At 38.5% G+C, this 18205-nt stretch overlaps 1 protein-coding gene across 1 annotated transcript; it reads left to right on the top strand.

Moving 5' to 3' along the window:
• Nucleotides 1–1010: 1010 nt before the first annotated feature.
• On the top strand, nucleotides 1011–10233 carry LOC140166613 (uncharacterized). The gene is made up of 5 exons (XM_072190114.1): nucleotides 1011–1065; nucleotides 1747–2051; nucleotides 8092–8178; nucleotides 8851–9066; nucleotides 9968–10233. Exons 1-5 carry the CDS (start codon nucleotides 1011–1013, stop codon nucleotides 10103–10105), a joined length of 801 nt encoding a protein of 266 aa, XP_072046215.1. The 3' UTR covers nucleotides 10106–10233.
• The last annotated feature ends 7972 nt before the right edge of the window (nucleotides 10234–18205 follow it).

The raw sequence follows: 18205 nt of genomic DNA, 5'->3' as shown, positions 1-18205 counted from the left end.
GTTTTAACCATATTTGTTGACCGTTTTCAACCAAATAAAGTGCAATGCATTTCCCGTATATATTCCTCAATCTCCGGACGATTCCGCACCCCGGGTCTCCACGCAGGCACTATTACCACTCTAGACTACCAGACCACTGTTTCCTACGTTACCTTAGTGATGACGCAAAGACCTGATTCACGCGTCGTAGCCTTAATTTCTTGGCTGCCAACCTTGATGCAGTGGCGGTAAATGGGGCGCGTAGATCTGCGTAGGGACGAAAAGCTCGTAAGATCATTATTAAATTATGCGCTGTTGTGCATCTAGATAGCCTGAATCATTTCTTGGCCACCTCGCAGTTGGCAGAAAACGGGGCAATGTTGCTCTGCGTATGGTTTTTAATGGAAATATTATTACGCGGTTCACACTGTCCTTATTACCCACAATGCCACTGCGATCGATTTTGCATAGCAACACGACAGTTTTTTATGTTATTCTTTTAGTTACCACCAATTTTTGCAAAAATGACCCTCAGATGGTTTAATGGCAATATGTACCCGATCAATGTACGAATAAATCAGAGCTGAAAGTGGAATCATCTCTGAGTCTATTCGCGCAGTATACATGTCAATCGGATGATGTATGTATTTATAGTGACTTCGTTTCAGGTTCAGTGCGTTAATTCGTCACCACATAGGCCTACTCCAATATAAAGTGGATATAGGCAAAATGAACCAACCGTGATCTTGAGAGTGTATGAAATTTTAAACACGTTAAAAATAATGTTAAATAAAATCATTGAGATCAAGATTTTATATGCTTGTAAAAATATATTTTATCATTTTGTTACTTTCAGTTTGGGATACATGTTGATATTACGAAATATTTTTATTCCGAACGGGTTTTGCTCCGAAGTGTCTTTGAAAGTACTTTATTCTGAACTGTGTTTGATTCGAACAGTCATTTCTCAGAGAGGTTTTTAGTTTTTTTACTACAAAATGATGTTATTCCGAAAGGTCGTTGCTCCAAAAATGACCACCAACACCAAGTACGTACCGACAGACTACTACAGACTATTCACCAACAGTGAAAGTCCTAGCATCACCCGTTGCTCCAATTGTTCCAGAGTCGGATTTTTTTTTCGAACATATCATTCAAATGGTTTTAGCTCTTTCGGAGTAACGACTCTGGTACCATTTTCGGACTAATATCCCTACGGACTAAACACTTCTCGGAGTAATAAAAATAACCCTTAGGGATGAAATCAAAACTCGACCAGCGGTTGACTGCCGGTTCCGTCCGGTTGGTATTGTTCTAAACAATGGCAACCGGGCGGAACATCCGGTCGAGTTTTAATTTCACCCCTTATATCATGTTTGGACGTCCCTTTGGAATAAACCCTTTCAGAGTAACGAACTTTTAGAGAAATTCTTTTCGAAAAAAACCCCATTGTAGTAATGGACGATATTTTTGGACAAACGACCCTTTCGACTAAATACCTTTCGGACAAATGACCCTTCGGATAACAAACATTTCGGGTTTATGGCCTTCCATGGCGTGGTCGTAGAAACGATCCTTCGGAATAAAAACCGTGCGGACCCAAAACACTTCAGAAACTCACCCTGTTTGCCTTTTTGGAATGGTCAATCATTTTCATGACTCACACATAATCAAACTGTCTTTTAAATGTATTTATTTATTTCAATCTTTATACTTTTTAATTAATTACTTGATTTGTAAGTCTTTTCTGTATTTATTTACATACAGCTCTTGCCTATCCACCAGCGCCTTCCTCTCCGCCCCAAAACCAATCTGCACCTGGAGACCCTTACCCACCACAGGCTCCCCCTTCCAACACATATCCACCACAGAACACCGCTCCCCCGACCGCTCCATATCCCCTGCAGGGGACACCACCAAACACGACTCCCTATCCACCTCAGAATCAAACCCCATACCCATCACAGAACACCACACCATATCCCGCGCAGGGGACACCACCAAACACAGCACCGTATCCACCACAAGGTTCAGCTTGTCCACCTCAGGAGAACGACACAGCAGATCCACCCATGCGTGGATTTAGAGGGGGCACAGCTGGCCCGTGCCCCCCCCTTTGGCGGATCCCAAAAATAAAAAAGAAAAGAAAAGAAAGAGAAGGAAGGAGGGAAAGAAAGAGGAAAAGAAAAGAAAGGGAAAAAAGAAAAGAAAGAAAAAAGAAAACGGAACAACGTAAAAAGAAAGAAAGAAAATCTTCGGACCTATAGCCTAATAAATCTGTAGTGAGTATTATACACCGGGTGGCACTCTCCAGGCGCGGATTCAGGGGGCGGTGCCCCCTTCCTCCCCCCTCTCCCAAAAAAAAAAAGGAAAAGAGAGAAGAGAAGAGAAAGAGGAAAAAAGGAGAAAAAGAGAAGAGAAAAGGAGAAGGGGAAAAGTTAAATTGCACGTAATTAGTAGGCCCATGCCAAATATACCGCACAGTAGCTCACAGTCTGGTCTATCAAAAGTAGGCCCTATAATACTAGTATATAGGCCGGATTCTTTTAGGCAGTACTTGTTGATTTCTGATGGCCCGTCGATGATGCAGGGCCCATCACATTTTGTCACCAAAGTCAGTATTAATACGGACTCCATGCTGACTTCGATCCATGCATGCATGCTTTAAATTGCGAATCTCCGAGTCTTAGGCCTATTAAAGTGTCAGTGTAACATTTAACAAATTGAGTTCGGGCCCTGTTTTGTTTTAAAAAGCAATGATATACTCTCGTATAGTGTAAAACAGATGCACCAAATGCCTTCAATTGGACCTTCATTTTGCAAAATTTCCAAATTTCGGAGGGGGAACATCAGACACCCCCTGCCTATATAAACAACTGCCCGTTTTCGCTTCTGTATTTCACACCCAGCACTCTGAATTTATACAATAACAGTGAAAAAAGGTGGCTTCAATTGGCCTGTCATTTCGCAAATTTTATATTTTCGGCTTTTTCAAACTCAAATTTTACACCATAATAGTGCCAAAATGGTCCACCAAATGGCTTCAATTAGGTTTTTATTTTGCAAATGTTTCTCATTTCTGAGGGGGCATCCCCCTCAGACACCCCCCCTCCCAATGTCGCGCAACGTTATGGGTACATATAAAGCAATAATTTTACAAAAGAGGTCAAAACTTGTCCACGAATGGCTTCAATTGGGCCGTGTTTTTGCAAATTTTAGGCTTTTTCAAACTAAAATTTTACACAATAATGTTGACAAAATGGTCCACCAAATGGCTTCACTTGGGTCTTCATTTTCCAAAAGTTTCTCACTTCTGAGGGCGGCACATCCCCCCTCAGACACCATAGGGCCTGCACTTTGGCTCGTTTTTTGCAGGTTTACATGGTCCAATAATCACAAGATGACTGACATGTGGTAACAAAGGAAGCAGTCACTGCAATTTGATTATGTCCCATATGATTGGCCATTCAAGACACCCATGTGAATATACTACAGCGGCCTTTTCAAAATATAATACCTGTTTGCTTGATTGCATTGACAATACCCGGGAACAATAGGCCTACACACAGTATATGCATTGGACAAACTTTTTACAATAAGCATGATAAGTGATGATGTGACCTCCAGATTTATACATCGTTCGTCTCGCACACTGACAACATTTGATTGAATGGACTGTAGGCTACTGCGCCGTGATTACGGTGAAGGACACTTTTCAAATCCTTTGTTTGGAGCCAATCAATAAAAGCATGCAGGGCCTCTATACGCCGTAGAAGTGACGTAGTTAATCGGATTAGCTACCATAGCAATAGATGAATACAATTTTGACTATACCGCCCTGCACTACAACGTTAACGCGGTACCGATGCATTGAACCATATATATCAAAGAAAGACTTGCACCTTGCCCCTGTAAGATAAGCTTCTTTAAAAAGAGTGGTATTGTATTCAATCTGTGTGTGCTGACCTACACAGGTGATTAGGTGTAATCTGCGTGTAGTGCGGAGCGATCTATTCAAAAATTGTATTCATCTATTGCTATGGTAGTTAATCCGATTATGACGTCACTTCTACGGCGTATACCCATGTACAGTTTATCCCTTACATAACCTATGTCTTGAATACGCTGGCAAAGTTATGTAATAATCGGATTAACACTATATATAGCAGTAGGTAAAAACAAGTTTTGAATAATCCGCGCTACAAAGTCCCATTCAGTGATCCCAGCGAAAGTGAAAAAAAAATCAAATTGTTACGTTTATACATTTTTTTAATGAAAAACAAATGGCAAAAAAACAAAACAGGAAAACGACAGTATTGACGAAGTTGAAGCCCCATTCAAATACATGTAGCTAATTTATATACTGTCAGTACCGGTATATAAATTACAGACTCACGTAAATGCATTATTTTTTGCCTTAGACACACGGCTTTCGGCTGAACCACTGCACTAGCAAGCTTTGTTAGCACATCTATGACAATGACGAAAGGTACAAAATCAGCCATATAAGGCCTTTAGATAGCAGAAGACACCAAATGACCAAATTGGTGTTTTATGACCTTTGACATTCTTTTGTGGCGAGTGACATGGTTTTTCAATTCACGCCGAGTGTCCTTGACAGGTTCGACTATGCTTCAGTGGTCATGAAAGAATTCAAAAGATAACCTCTGCCCCAATAATCCCAAGCAATTGTCTGAAACTGCTCCTCGGATCATAAGAACTCAGTCCTCAAATGATAGTCATAGTAATGTCCAAAATATAAAAATTACTGACTATCATTGAAGACCGAGTTCCGCAGTCTAGTATCCAAAATCTGAATTTTGATGATTTTTACGATCGTCGGGATGAAAAAAAATCAAAAAATCACTGAATATTCCTTTAGTTCCCTCCTCTCCTTACCCTGGCAATATAAATCAAAATAAATAAAACAAGAAAAGACAAAAAAAGACAAAGAAAATTAACCAAATTAAAGACTTAATGTACGATCATTATATACTCAAAATGCTGAAATAATACTAGTAATAATTATCGGGAATGGTTTCTGTTAATTTTGAGCTGAAATAATAAGGTAAAGTGAAAGAAACACTGCTTGTTATTTTGGCCGTTTAACACGCAGTTCTATGGGAGGACATTATTCCATTTAGGTGCAAGTTGTAAACATTACAAATATGCTAAAAAATCAGGTTTGAAAAAAATAACCAAATTCATATAAGATCGTACATTATGACTTTAAGGGATCTGGAATGAGCGTTTTGAGCGTTTCGATAGTATTTTTTGTGGGACATGAGAGCACATCAGACATATCGAATTGCATTCTGAATACGAAGAATGTCTTTCTGATATCAAATAAATATCATTGAAATTTATGATATAATACAAATTTTATGACAAATTATTAAAATTTGATATTTTTCACATTTTTGATATATAACAGTCCTCGAAGTAAATATCATAAATCTAATGATATATTCTTAAACAGTCCCTGGTATACCATACATGTATAGTCCTATGTATAGTAATTTTGCTTTATCTGTTTTGTGCTGTTTAAACAAATAGTTAAACATAATTTCCATAAAATGTAAGCTTTTACTGTCAGATATGTCCCCTTTTAATTTTGAGCAGAACAAGTGAGGTAAAGCAAAGAAAATTGGAATTTACTACTACTACTACTACTACTAGCGCCAAAGAATGTTATACGATTGTAAAACGGTACGATCCTTTGGGTGTGTGTCCTGCACGCGTATTTTTTTCTGTAACTAATGGGACGCAATACGATACCGGTATGTTATAAGAATCAAACTTACAAGAAAAATGGCTCTTGTCAAATCCTACAATTCTGTCAGAGAAAATATGCATATTTGCATTAAATTTTTAATTAATTGACATAATTGATTAATTAATAAATATTTTATTTAATGATTTACCATAATTCCAAACATGTCAAACAATGTGTCAAATTAAAGCTAATGAAATGCTTTATAAATTGGTCAGATAGAGCACATTTTGCAGAATGCATTTAGTATTTTAGTTACATGACTCCAAACATTCTATTCCAATTTTTTTGCTATACACGCATAGGAGCTGTACTTTTAAAATCCGCGCCTAATCAATAATAATAGTCTTTCACTCCATTGTCAAACCTAGAGTGTGATGGTTTTGTAGCAGATGACAGTGCTCATTCAAGCCTGTCAAGGTCAATTAGTAGCCACTTGCTGAATGGATGGCCATTATCAGCTATCAAAGAGATGCCTTGTGCAGCTGCCAATCACAGTAGAGGTTTGATAACATTTTGTTAAAAACCCAAATGTGATATAAGGACAAAGCTGTGCATGTTGGTACTTAATTGTTTGGATTCTTATGTTGAAATGCCCTTGTATTAGTATTTTTATGTGTAGTGTATATTGTTCATAAATTATATAGCTTTTAAATTATGGGCATTTTTGCTCTGTTGCACTGTACCATTATGGAATATGAGCAAATCAATTACCGACACAAGCAGGTATACAGTGCATTATTTTATTTTTATTTTGTATCTCGGGAGCACAGCTCAATTGGTAAGGCATCAGCATTTTGTTCACGAGCGCTTCGAACTTTAAATCGGAAGGTGGTGAGTTCGAGCCTCAGCACGGTCACATTAATTTTATAAACCAAATATTGTTCGAATTTTTCATATTTGTTTTTTTTTTATTGTTTCTTTTTTTTGTCTTTTTTTTTTTTTCTTGTTTTATTTATTTTTTTCTTTATTTTTCTTTGATTCATATTGCCAAGGTAAGGAGAGGAGGGAACTAACGGCCCATTCAGTGATTTCTTCATCCGGACGATCGTAAAAATCATCAAAATTCAGATTTTGTACTGCGGAACTCAGTCTTCAATGATATAGTAGTCAGTAATAATCTTTTGGTCATTATATGACTATCATCATTTGACGACTGAGTTCTTATGATACATCATCCGAAAAGCAGTTTCAGACAATTGCTTGGGATTGTTGGGGCAGAGGTTATCTTTTGAATTCTTTCATGACCACTGAAGCAGAGTCAAACCTGTCAAGGACACTCGGCGCGAATTGAACTGACCATGTCACTCGCCACAAAAGAATGTCAAAGGTCATAAAACATCAATTTGGTGTCTTCTGCTAGTGGTTCAGCCAAAAGCCGCGTAGGCCTATTTAAGACAAAAATAATGCATTTACGTGAATCTGTAATTACAGACAGTATATAAATTAGCTACATGTAGGCCTATTTGAATGGGGCTTCAACTTCGTCGATACTGCCGTTTTCTTGGTTTTTTGCCAATTTTTTTCATTAAATTTTTTTATAAAAGTAACAATTTGATTTTTTTTTTCACTTTCGCTGGGATCACTGAATTGGGCTTTGCAACGCGATAGGCCTATATTCAATACTTGTATTCACCTAATGTTATAGCATTAGTCCGATTATTACACAACTTCGCCAGCGTATTCAAGACATCCAATGCAAATAATCACCTAGATTATGACGTAGCATACCGTAAATATGGCGGAGTACTCAAATTCATTCAACAAAAGCATGATTACAAGCTATTGCAATCTACCGCGACAGCTCGTCTCACACACATAACAAATGCACTACATGTATACGATCAAATAGGTTGACGACAACGTTTGATTGAATGCACTGCATTGCGCCATGATTACGGTGAAGGACACCGGTTCAAATCCTTTGTATGGAGCCAATCACTAATTTCACGCACATCCTCTATTATTGCCAAATTATTGCCCGGGATGATTGCACACTGTAAAAGAGCTATTGTTATAATGTTTGATGAAATCGTGTTTAACTATTTGCCTAAGAACGGCACAATACAGATAAAGCAGACAGATTTACTACATGTGGTACATGTATATACATAATAGGGAATGTGTGTGAGTCGAGTATTACCTAATTATAATAGGGGCGTATCCAAAAATGAATTCACGCCCCTTTCAAATGTCGAGCCAAAGTGCAGGCCCTATGCCCCCCTGCGTCGCGCAAGCGCTCCGGGATGCCCGCTTCGCGCTCATTTCTGATATTTTTTTTTATTCAGGAGTGTGCCCCCCCCTTTCTCGAAATCCTGTATCCGCCCCTGGATCCACCCCCTCGTTATTCAGCGGTCATGGCTGCGACGTCCAATACAAACTATGGGTATCAACATGACCAGCAGACACCGACAAACTACCCCCCAGTAAGTTAACTATCTTAGTTATAATTAGACAAAATCAAGAAGCTGAATTACATTCACTTTTTGACCGATGATAACGCCTTTTCCAATGCACCAAAAACGCGCTTGGGGCCACCGCAGAAGCAAACCCCATATCCATCACAGAACACCACACCATATCCAACTCAGCAAAAACAGCACCGTATCCACCACAAAGTTCAGCTTGTCCACCTTAGAAGAACAACAGAAATGATGCTAAGGGTAGGAAATTTAAGAACAAAAGGCGAGGGTGTCTTGATAGTTACGAACAAGGACATGTTTTAGCCAAAGTCAGTCAAAGTAGCTTTTGTAATTATATTTTTTGAAGACAAAGTAAAAATTGTTACCACATTGAAAACAGCCAATTTGTCCGCTCCTTCTCTTATTCAGATGGAATCCAAGACTATTAATCTGAAAAACATTTTAGTTTATTATAATTAGATACATTTACCTGCAACATTAGAGAGCAATCTGTGATGATTCGTGCTGTTTTAGTACTGCGACGTAGCTTAATTAAAGAAATAACGGACAAGAATGCTCAGGACAGAAGCATTATCTTTTTGAAAGAAATCGTTTTTTGAAGCCCTTCCCACAAACTGAGCTAATTTCATCATATACATTGTGTTGCTGTTGTTCTTTTATTTTTTTAATCTCCAGGCACAACCGTACGCATATCCTCAACAACCTGCTCCACAAGTAATAGTTCAGAATAACCAGGTGCAACAGCAGCCGACAGCACCCGCCAACATCACCATCGTGCGCAGTGTTCAGGTTGACGCAGGATCGCCCCCAAATAACTATTTGTGTTTATCTATTGTTTCCTTCTTTTTCTGTCCAATACTTGGCATCGTGTCAATTGTTTATTCTGCACAGGTAATAAAAACACCTTCTTACATAATTATATATTCATGAGGAAGCAAAATATAATGATCTTGACTTATATTGGGACCAAGCCTTTTTGGCAAGATTACCTACCAAGTGGTGTTACCACCCCCGTGGTTACCACCACGCCTCTGATTTTCTCAAATAGAAGTGGTGCGATGTGATATTTCGGATATGGATACCGGGAAAAGTATGTCCTTTGGGTGGTTTTTTTTTCATATGAGGGGAACATGTAAAAATATATAATCAGGGTCATCTGAGGGCAAAGGTCATCCAGAGGCTAAATTTTACATCGCACGATTGTCTTAAACTTATTGAAAGGTCATAATGGTTAGAGGATGCTCAATCGGGCTTAAAAGTGGTAAAAAATTTCTGAATATAATGTGAACGTGTCAAAAGTCAAAAGGGTCATCAGGGGGGAAGCAGCGTCGCTATCAGTTGCTCTCACAGCTATGGGTGAACTATGAGTGGTTAGCAATTTTTTAGCGTGTTCCCATACCCAGCAAACACAAAACGTTTTCGACATCATTCGCAAAAGGTTATAAAAGGTTGTCAGAAAACGTGTAAATGTCGGGTTATATAAAGGGTATATTAAGAGTATAAAACGTTTTTATAACCTTAAAAAACATTTTTGATAATCTACTGCTCAGCAAACAAAAATGTTTTACAGAAAACGTTTAAATGTCGGGTTATATAAAGGGTATAAAACTAACTAACCAGGAAACTTCTTGATAGTTGTTACTTATATTGTGTCATAATCTTTGGCAAAAGTTCAATAGTTGATATTAAAAATGTTAACACGAATTCCGAAATATCATGCCGATTCTAAAATAATACCTAAAACTCGTCAATCGGTAAATTTATCTTGATCTGGTTCATTTTCGTTATTCAGGTGAATACAATTTGGAAACATGGTCGTCATAATGAAGCCAGGCAGGCAGCCGATAAAGCAAGAGGATTTGCAATTGCAGCAGTGGTTTTTGGCATCGGAATCATTGTCCTCAATGTCCTCTTGAACCAAAGATTCTAAAAATATTGTTATTTCAAGATGTGCTTAAATATGGATGCGATTTGAAACTATTAACAAAAAAAATTAAAAAAACGTAAAATTTGGTGGGAACGACCACCGATGTAAGACAAAACTTGGCAATGTCATTTGGGGGTAAAAACGCCATAGATTGTCGCAGATTCAATTATTGAACCACCATTTGGATTGCTTTTTATTTAATTATTTATTTATACTAGCGGTCACCCGTCTTTTACAAATGCATCATCACCCTCCGAGTTTTTATTGCGAACCGTAATTTATTACCGATTGATCAGTCGTTTCATTTAATTCATTTTAATCAACTTCTTCTTTGTTACCACCGTACCCCTCCCCCGTGTTGTCCCCTATCTTCCCGTTCTATCCAATGTTCTCACTTTTGCTCACATCCCTCTTCTCCCTCTTATCAGCCCTGCCCACAGAATTATGTGGCCCTGCCTCTTATCTGTCCCTGGTATCATGGGTTTAGTACTGTCTTCTTCCTAGTCAACTGCTAAAAAAATTGTGAATGTGAAACATACAATCTTTAAGTCAGTATAAGTAGTAACGGCTATTAATTTGTATTTTTGTCATGTTCGCAAAGTTTGATGGTCACCCATGCATCGCGGATTGTTAAGTAATATCGCCAACTCATGGCACCCATGCACTCTCCTCGCTCATTTTGATTTTCCCGTGTTTATTATTCCCACTTGCTTGAGAGGCAGCGTGTTGATACACGATGTCGCGAGATGACGCAAACTAAATGATACGCGTTTTTTGTTTAACGCGGCGTGTTGATACGCGAAGACGCAAGATTTTTTTTGTTTGACGCGATGCAGTTGTTAGGCGGACATAGTAACTGATGCTCACTATTTTGAGGTCCCTGGATATTTTTAAAGGTATTTTTGCTCATTTTTAGACTTTAATCACTAAGATTGAAAAAAATGAGGTGAATATGCAGCGTAACTCGGTGAATGATTATGTTTGCAAAAGTGAAATTTGCAGTTGCATCACCACCGTTCGAGTTTTTATCACGAAAAGTTTTGTAACTCGGTAATTTGTTATAGATGTAATATAGCTTGTTCTATAAAAATTAAATAGGGTAACTTGGTGTAAATTGGGACACAAGGTAATTGGTAGTGTGATTTCGGAAATACTTTTGTACCTTAAAATAATCACATTTCGCCCATTTTTGCAACAAAATAACTTTGATATAATGTCTGTTTATATGTGACCCGGCAGCACAAATGAGCCGTAAATTCCCTAAATTGTATTCTGAGTTACGGTGTAAAATGTGTACGAAGGTCGTATTCATCGGTAACTTAAGCTGGTCCGACATCTGTCTTAATTTGATAGTCAAAACTAATCAATAATCTATTGTTGAAGTGGATAATAAGCTTCTACCTTAGATGGCTATAGAACTCTGGTCTTTGTTTGCTTTTGCTAAATCCCGTTCAAGTGGTGGGTTACCAGGCATTGTATTTTGTACAGGTATGCATAACCAACAATTAACAATGAGAGAACTTTCTTAAACCTCGTTGACTTGGGGATGATTTGAAATGACCGCCAATTATGACTGTTTGATATTTATTGCCAGCAATGTGGAAAAAGAGACACATGTAAAAACGTAAAATGCTATAATTTTGTTGAAGGAGCAAAGTTTAACAAACCATAACCCCGCTTCTGGATATCGTTTGAAGGCAAATGATGTACCATTTTAAGTTTATGATGTTTATTTTTAAACACGAAATAAAACAAAATTGACCGGGGACGAATTTACGGCTCATTCGCCGTGAACGGTCACATATTTCCAACCATTTAAAAGTACCATTCTTCATTAAACAGGAACTTCTGAGGGCCATAAGCTTAACACATCAAAATAAATATTCCACTTTTTTCATGTCTAAGCAGAGGTCACGACTTGGGGCTAAATATCTGAATCAATAGCCCGGCTTAGTGTTTTTCAAATTAAAAAATAACTTCTAAGCCGACCTTTTCAATTCAAAATAAGACAAACCAAAAAAATGTTACTTTTTTCTTCGAAAATTATACGATGTGTGCTAACTTGTACTGTACCATCATTCTATAGGCATATCAGGAGATCCTATACCTATAGTGGGTAGCACAGGCGTTTTAATCAATCGGTGGAACTACAATTAAGGGGGTAATACACCCATTGATTTTTTGTTGTTGCATTTTTTTGCATTTCGGGAAGAAATTACAAAACAAAATTGGACAAAGTGGTATACAAAATGAAGGGACAAATCTTCTCGTTTTATTGGTGGCATCGGTATCAACGTAGCTTATATGCTTTTAAGAGTAGAAGCCAAAAGGTGGTACATCACTGATGATTTAAATTCACTTCATTTTGGAAAGCTTACTATCAACGGATTTCGTTAAAATTTTTGATATGTGTTGCTAACACATTAGGGAAATAAAGTTGATATGTAAAATGGGAAAAAGTGGTCCCTGATTTCTTTTATGACTTCATGAACTTGGTGCTCCACAACTATCCAAAAAGGAACTGGTTAAAATGCTTCTATTTTCAATGTTGAGCTATATTTTGTATTTTTAACTAGTGACATTATTTCACTGAAACTTATTTAAGCCACAGGTAACAGGTTACCACAACCATACTACAGCAATGTTGAAAAAAATTGTATTTCTTGTCACCTATACCACCATATTGGGTAGTTTTCCGTAAGCTTAACTTTTGTGATTTTGGTAACTATTTTATATTTATTTGTGCAATCCATCTCAACTAGGCATTCTAAATTGTACTCACCATTTACATCCCAAGGTATATTAATATATCTACCTTGCACTTCTCGATATATATCCAGTTAAAGACAGAATATCAAAATTATGCCTCATTATGATATCACAGACTCTCACATGTGTATTCAAAATTGATGCTTAAATTTGACCTGAACCTAACAACACATTATAGTATTAAATTGACTAATGACTATGCATCCATTGTGTTTATTTAATTTATTCAGTGTTATATATTTTGCATGCACCACTAGATTTTCTATAGAGAGTATAACAAAGGATTTAATGTATTCTATTCATGTACCCTACTTGAACATGTTGAATAGGATAAATTATGGTTTGTTATGAAACACGCATCTGAGTTCTAGGATACAGTAAAAAAAAAATATATAGGGCTAAAATGACTTACTAAAATGGTTTAAAACCACTTTGTATGTAGATATCTTAATACTAATAACGGCGTGTCCGTCCGTCCGTCCGCGCGCTATCGCGTTCGCGTCCTCGCGGTTCGCGTTCACGCGGTGCACAGTCGCGTGCTCGCGGTGCGGATTCGCGGAGTATCAACGGGAGTGTGCGCGGAGTACAGTGCGGGCATCGGAAAAGCATTACAGTGTGACTAACAGGTGCATCTCATCGGACCAATAATTACAGGCCTTATTTTCAACACATATTTTATGACTATTTCCGGAATCCTCCAGAATGGTTAGCGTAAAAATTATCCGTTGTGGTAAGGCCTATAACCGTTTTTGCGTTCACGTTTCTCGCGATTGATTTCATTACTTTAGTAACGGTCTATATCCACGTCCAGATACTAATTTCGGTTTCTCTAAATGTGGTAACAGGGCAGGGCTTGGATGAGGCGAATGATGGGTTTCCAGATTATGGGTAGGCCTACCGAACTACCGAAGTAAGCATCACACCTATAAAACAAACAAAGTTGATTAAGTTGTGTTAAGTTGTGTCTTGATCATTGAGAGACGCATTTCATAGTAGTTCAAAAAGTCACGGCATGTATATGGGTAACGGGTTTGGGTAATTAGAAATAGGCCTATCACGAGAAGCGCCCGACCGAGAACCGCGAAATCTAGTATTTTATAAGTTCAGGACATCAGATGATGAACATATTTATGTACTTTATAAATTTGCAAGAAAAAAAAGAAGAGGGATACTGATGAAAATCAGGGTATTATTCCCCTTAAAGACAGAATTAAAAAGACTACTTTGCGTCTGACGTCACTGTTAAGCAAACTTTCAACGGCCCTTTATTGGTTAATAGCGCGTAAAAGGAAGGTCGATTCATCTGGTTCCGATTGGAGAAAAGGAATCGCAGAAAATGGCGAAAAAAATACGTACTTTTCAGTAGAGCCTGAGTAGAGAGGTGACCGTATTTGCCGGAACGGTTTTGGGTTATGTTTAGGGTTAGGGCTTCCGACAGGTACAGTCATCGTCATTCTTTTACCATGTTTACAAACCAAGAAGCAACTTTTCAAGGCATTGTGTACATGGTACCTTCGGGAAAGAAAGTTTCCTACTATGAAGACCTGACTTTTGAGACGGTTTGTATATTTGCACCTTGCAAATGAACCATAAGGCGCCATGTTTTACCATCGCGTTCAGCAGCTCATCATCAAGACACTTGAAAACTAACCGTCTTGTCTTATAATTATGTCTCTAATTATAACATGATGAGTGGGTAATAGACTTCTGGCCAGTGGCGCCAGCACTTTTTCAGTGGGTGGGTAAAGGTGGTGGAGGGCAGGGGCGTAGCCAGCTTTCTTGGTCAGGGGGGCAAAATAACATTTTGGGGGCACAGACGAAAAAATTGCAGTTGCATCATACAATACATAGAGACTGTATGTCTTCGAGCTTCCCAAAAAGGGCCTTATTGGGATGATGTGCGTGCGTAGCGCAAAAAAATTGTTTTTTACACTATTTCCGCCCATTATCCGGCTAAAAAGGGCTTTATTGTTACAATGTGCGTGCGTAGCGTGGAAAAATTTTGTATTTTACACTATTTTGGCCCTGAATTTTGCTAGAAAAGGGCTCCTTGCCCTTTTCTTTTCCTTTGCCCTCCTGATTTTCTCTTTCATTTTTTGTCAGAGGGCACTTTTTCTTTCATTCCTTTGTCCTCCCCTGCCCCCCCCCGCTGGCTACGCTACTGGTGGAGGGGATGATGGGGCAAGGGGAGGGACAAGGCAACTTTTAGTGTGGCAAACTTGGATGAAAATTAGGCTAAAAGGTACAAAAAATGTCTACCAATCTACAAAAACGATTTAGACAATCATCCTCGGTCCAAAATTATGGTCACTGGTATCAAATAAGGGGAATAATTCCCATAGCGATTTTTGGCAAGTTATTAACGTCTAGAATTTAAAAATATATGATAGCAATGGAGCATGTAGTGGTAGCTTTTTGGGTGTCTTCACCCTTTTTTCAAAATGGCAGCCAAAATGCTTCTTGCCAAATATGAGTGACCATATCTAAGATCCTAGAACAGTTAGGCAGTAAATTTGGTGTCACTGACTAGGTTTAGGGGGTGAAGAATTTATTTCTGCCTTTACCTAAAATATAATAATAATAATAATAAAAACCCGCTTATAGCGCTTTCAGTCCGAAGACCTCAAAGCGCTTTACAAAACAACAACAAAATGTAAAACATCTACAGATCTCCAAGCAACAGCAGAAACAGAACGAGCAACCGGAGAGCTGGTTGATGGAGATCTGTAGACGACAACAAAATATAGCACCAACATAATTAAGCATAGGCATCAAAACCAATAACAAAATTGCACAAAATAGGTACTACAAAAGTCTACAAACCTCCAAAGAACACATAAACAAGAGCTCAAAACCAAAAAGGCAGGTTCATGGAGATCTGTAGACAGCAATAAATACCAACTATCTTAAATTACAGTCTTGTCTTGTCTTGTCTTGTCTGCTACTGCACAAAACGCCTGGTGTGGCTATCAGCGTACAGATCATGCATCGATTCGCTGATAACTTATTAAATTTTCTTCTCAATTTCAATTTCCTTACCGCCGATCAAGTTCTTGAAAGAGGCCACATCAGGAGCTATTTTGGTGGTAGGTGGCAGTGAGTTCCATTTTGGTATTGTCCGTGGATAAAGTGAGAATTTATAGCAGTCTTTGTTGGGGCGTATGACGTTATAGTTAAGTTCATGAGTTTGACGAGTAGTGCGTCTGGCTGTAGTGTTCTTGGTCAGGTGATGACTGATGTTAGATGGTGTGAACTTGTGAGTTTCTTTGTATATAGTTATGAGGCGAGCCTTGTCCCTTCTGTCTTGAAGAGTGTCCCATTTCAGATCATGAAGCATGTCCGTGACACTGCTGGTGCGTCTGTAGTCGCTTTCTTTACAAATCTAACTGCCCTCCTCTGGACTTTTTCTAAATTATCCTGATGAATTTTCTGGTACGGATCCCAGATTGGGCTGCAATATTCTAGTCTCGGTCTCACCAGGGTTTTATAAGCAATCTCTTTAGTGCGAGGGGAACAGTTCCAAAGGTTTCTTTTCAGTAAGCCCAGAATGCTGTTTGCTTTGTTAACAGTCTGATTTATGTGTTTAGCCCAAGATAAGTTGCTGGATATCTCGACCCCCAAGTAGGGATGGTGATCTACAGTTTGGAGAGTAGAAGTTCCCATGCGATACTGGTGTGGAATGAAACTTCTTTGATGTGTCACGTGCATGATGAAACATTTGGATATATTGAACTTCATCTGCCAAGTTTCTTCCCAGGTACAAAGAGAGTTGATGTCTTTTTGTAAAATATCACAGTCCTCAGGAGAATTGATAGCTCTGTACAAAATCAGATCATCTGCGAAGAGTCTCACTTCAGATGTTACTCCCTCCGGGATATCATTAATATAGGCTAGGAACAACAGGGGACCAAGGACAGTCCCCTGGGGTACTCCGGAAATTACAGGTGAACTTGGGGATGCCTGTCCATCAATGACGACACTTTGCTGGCGTTTTGTCAGGAAGCCCTCAATCCAAGATTTGGTATCTCCTCTTATTCCAAGGTGGTCTAATTTTGTGAGGAGTCGTTGATGCGGAACCATATCAAACGCTTTACTGAAATCCATTATGCATAGATCAGCACGGCCATGGTTATCAAGGATCTCAGCAACATCGTTTACCAACCCAGCAAGCTGAGTTTCGCAGGATCTACCACTTCGAAACCCATGTTGTCTATCGCACAGCAGAGAGTACTTTTCCAGATGGTTCATGATATTGCTATGGATTATGTGTTCTAATTGTTTACAGGCAATACATGTCAGGGATACCGGACGATAATTACTTGGGAGTGACCTATCGCCTTTTTTGAAAATTGGCGAGACGGTAGCATTCAGCCAGTCCTGGGGTAAAACCCCTGAAGAGATGGATTTTGGTAAATTTTCTGAAGAATGGGTGCCACACTTGAAGCACATTCCTTTAATATCCTAGCTGGAATGTTGTCAGGACCTGACGCTTTATTGATTTTCAGGTTCTTGAGCAGTTTTTCAACTCCAAATGTAGTGATCGTGATTTTTGGCATATCTGGTACAGCACTAACTCCAAGATTTGAATAGAAGAAAGGTCTTCTCTAGTGAAGACCGAGCAAAATTGCTTGTTTAGGGTCTCTGCCTTCTCTTTGGCACTAGATGCGATACGACCCGTCAAATTTAGGGGGGAAACGCCAAAAACATCCCTACGGAGGGATTTTATATAATTCCAGAAGGGTTTGGTGTTATCAGTTTCAAGACATTCACCAATACTATGGACATGTTCCCGATGCAGTGTCCTCATTTGTCTGTCAATTTTGCGTCTTGATTGTTTAAATCTGTCCCAGAGTTCAAAATCACCAGTTTTTCTAGCCTTGTCATAAAGCTTGCGTTTTTCCTGATATTTCTTTTCATGGTGGCATTTATCCAAGGAACACTTGGTTTGGATGAAGTCATTTTGGATGGTATATTAACATCCATTGATTTTTGGATAGTGTTTGTAAAGCGATTCCAGAGCTCATCGATGTCCAAGTTCTGGACAACTTCTTCAGTTAATTCAGCACCAAGTTCATCGAGTTCATCAGTGATTTTACTGAAATTTGCTTTTTTATACAGGTACACTTTCCGTTTTGGAAGTTTTGTGATTTTGGGTTTAATAGAAGCATGTATGACGACTATGTCGTGGTCGCTAATCCCGGGTTTTACATCCACATTGTTGACAAAAGCCGGATTATTGGTAAAACATAGATCAAGGATACTATTGTCTCTCGTTGGTTTTAAGACAACCTGCTGAAGATTGTGGTCTAGAGCGATTTCTAACATGGTTTTACT

The sequence above is a fragment of the Amphiura filiformis genome, chromosome 12 (genome assembly GCF_039555335.1).
Source record: "Amphiura filiformis chromosome 12, Afil_fr2py, whole genome shotgun sequence".
NCBI classification, from domain to species: Eukaryota; Metazoa; Echinodermata; class Ophiuroidea; order Amphilepidida; family Amphiuridae; genus Amphiura; species Amphiura filiformis.
This window is presented reverse-complemented; position numbering and strand designations above follow the sequence as displayed.

Bases quoted from the DNA above. Each gene is read 5' to 3' on its own strand.
- LOC140166613 (XM_072190114.1), top strand. From the start codon at position 1,011: ATGACCACCAACACCAAGTACGTACCGACAGACTACTACAGACTATTC. The intron at 1,066-1,746 runs GTGAAAGTCCTA...ATTTACATACAG, and splicing joins CTACAGACTATTCACCAACA to CTCTTGCCTATCCACCAGCG. The intron at 8,179-8,850 runs GTAAGTTAACTA...TTTAATCTCCAG, and splicing joins CACCGACAAACTACCCCCCA to GCACAACCGTACGCATATCC.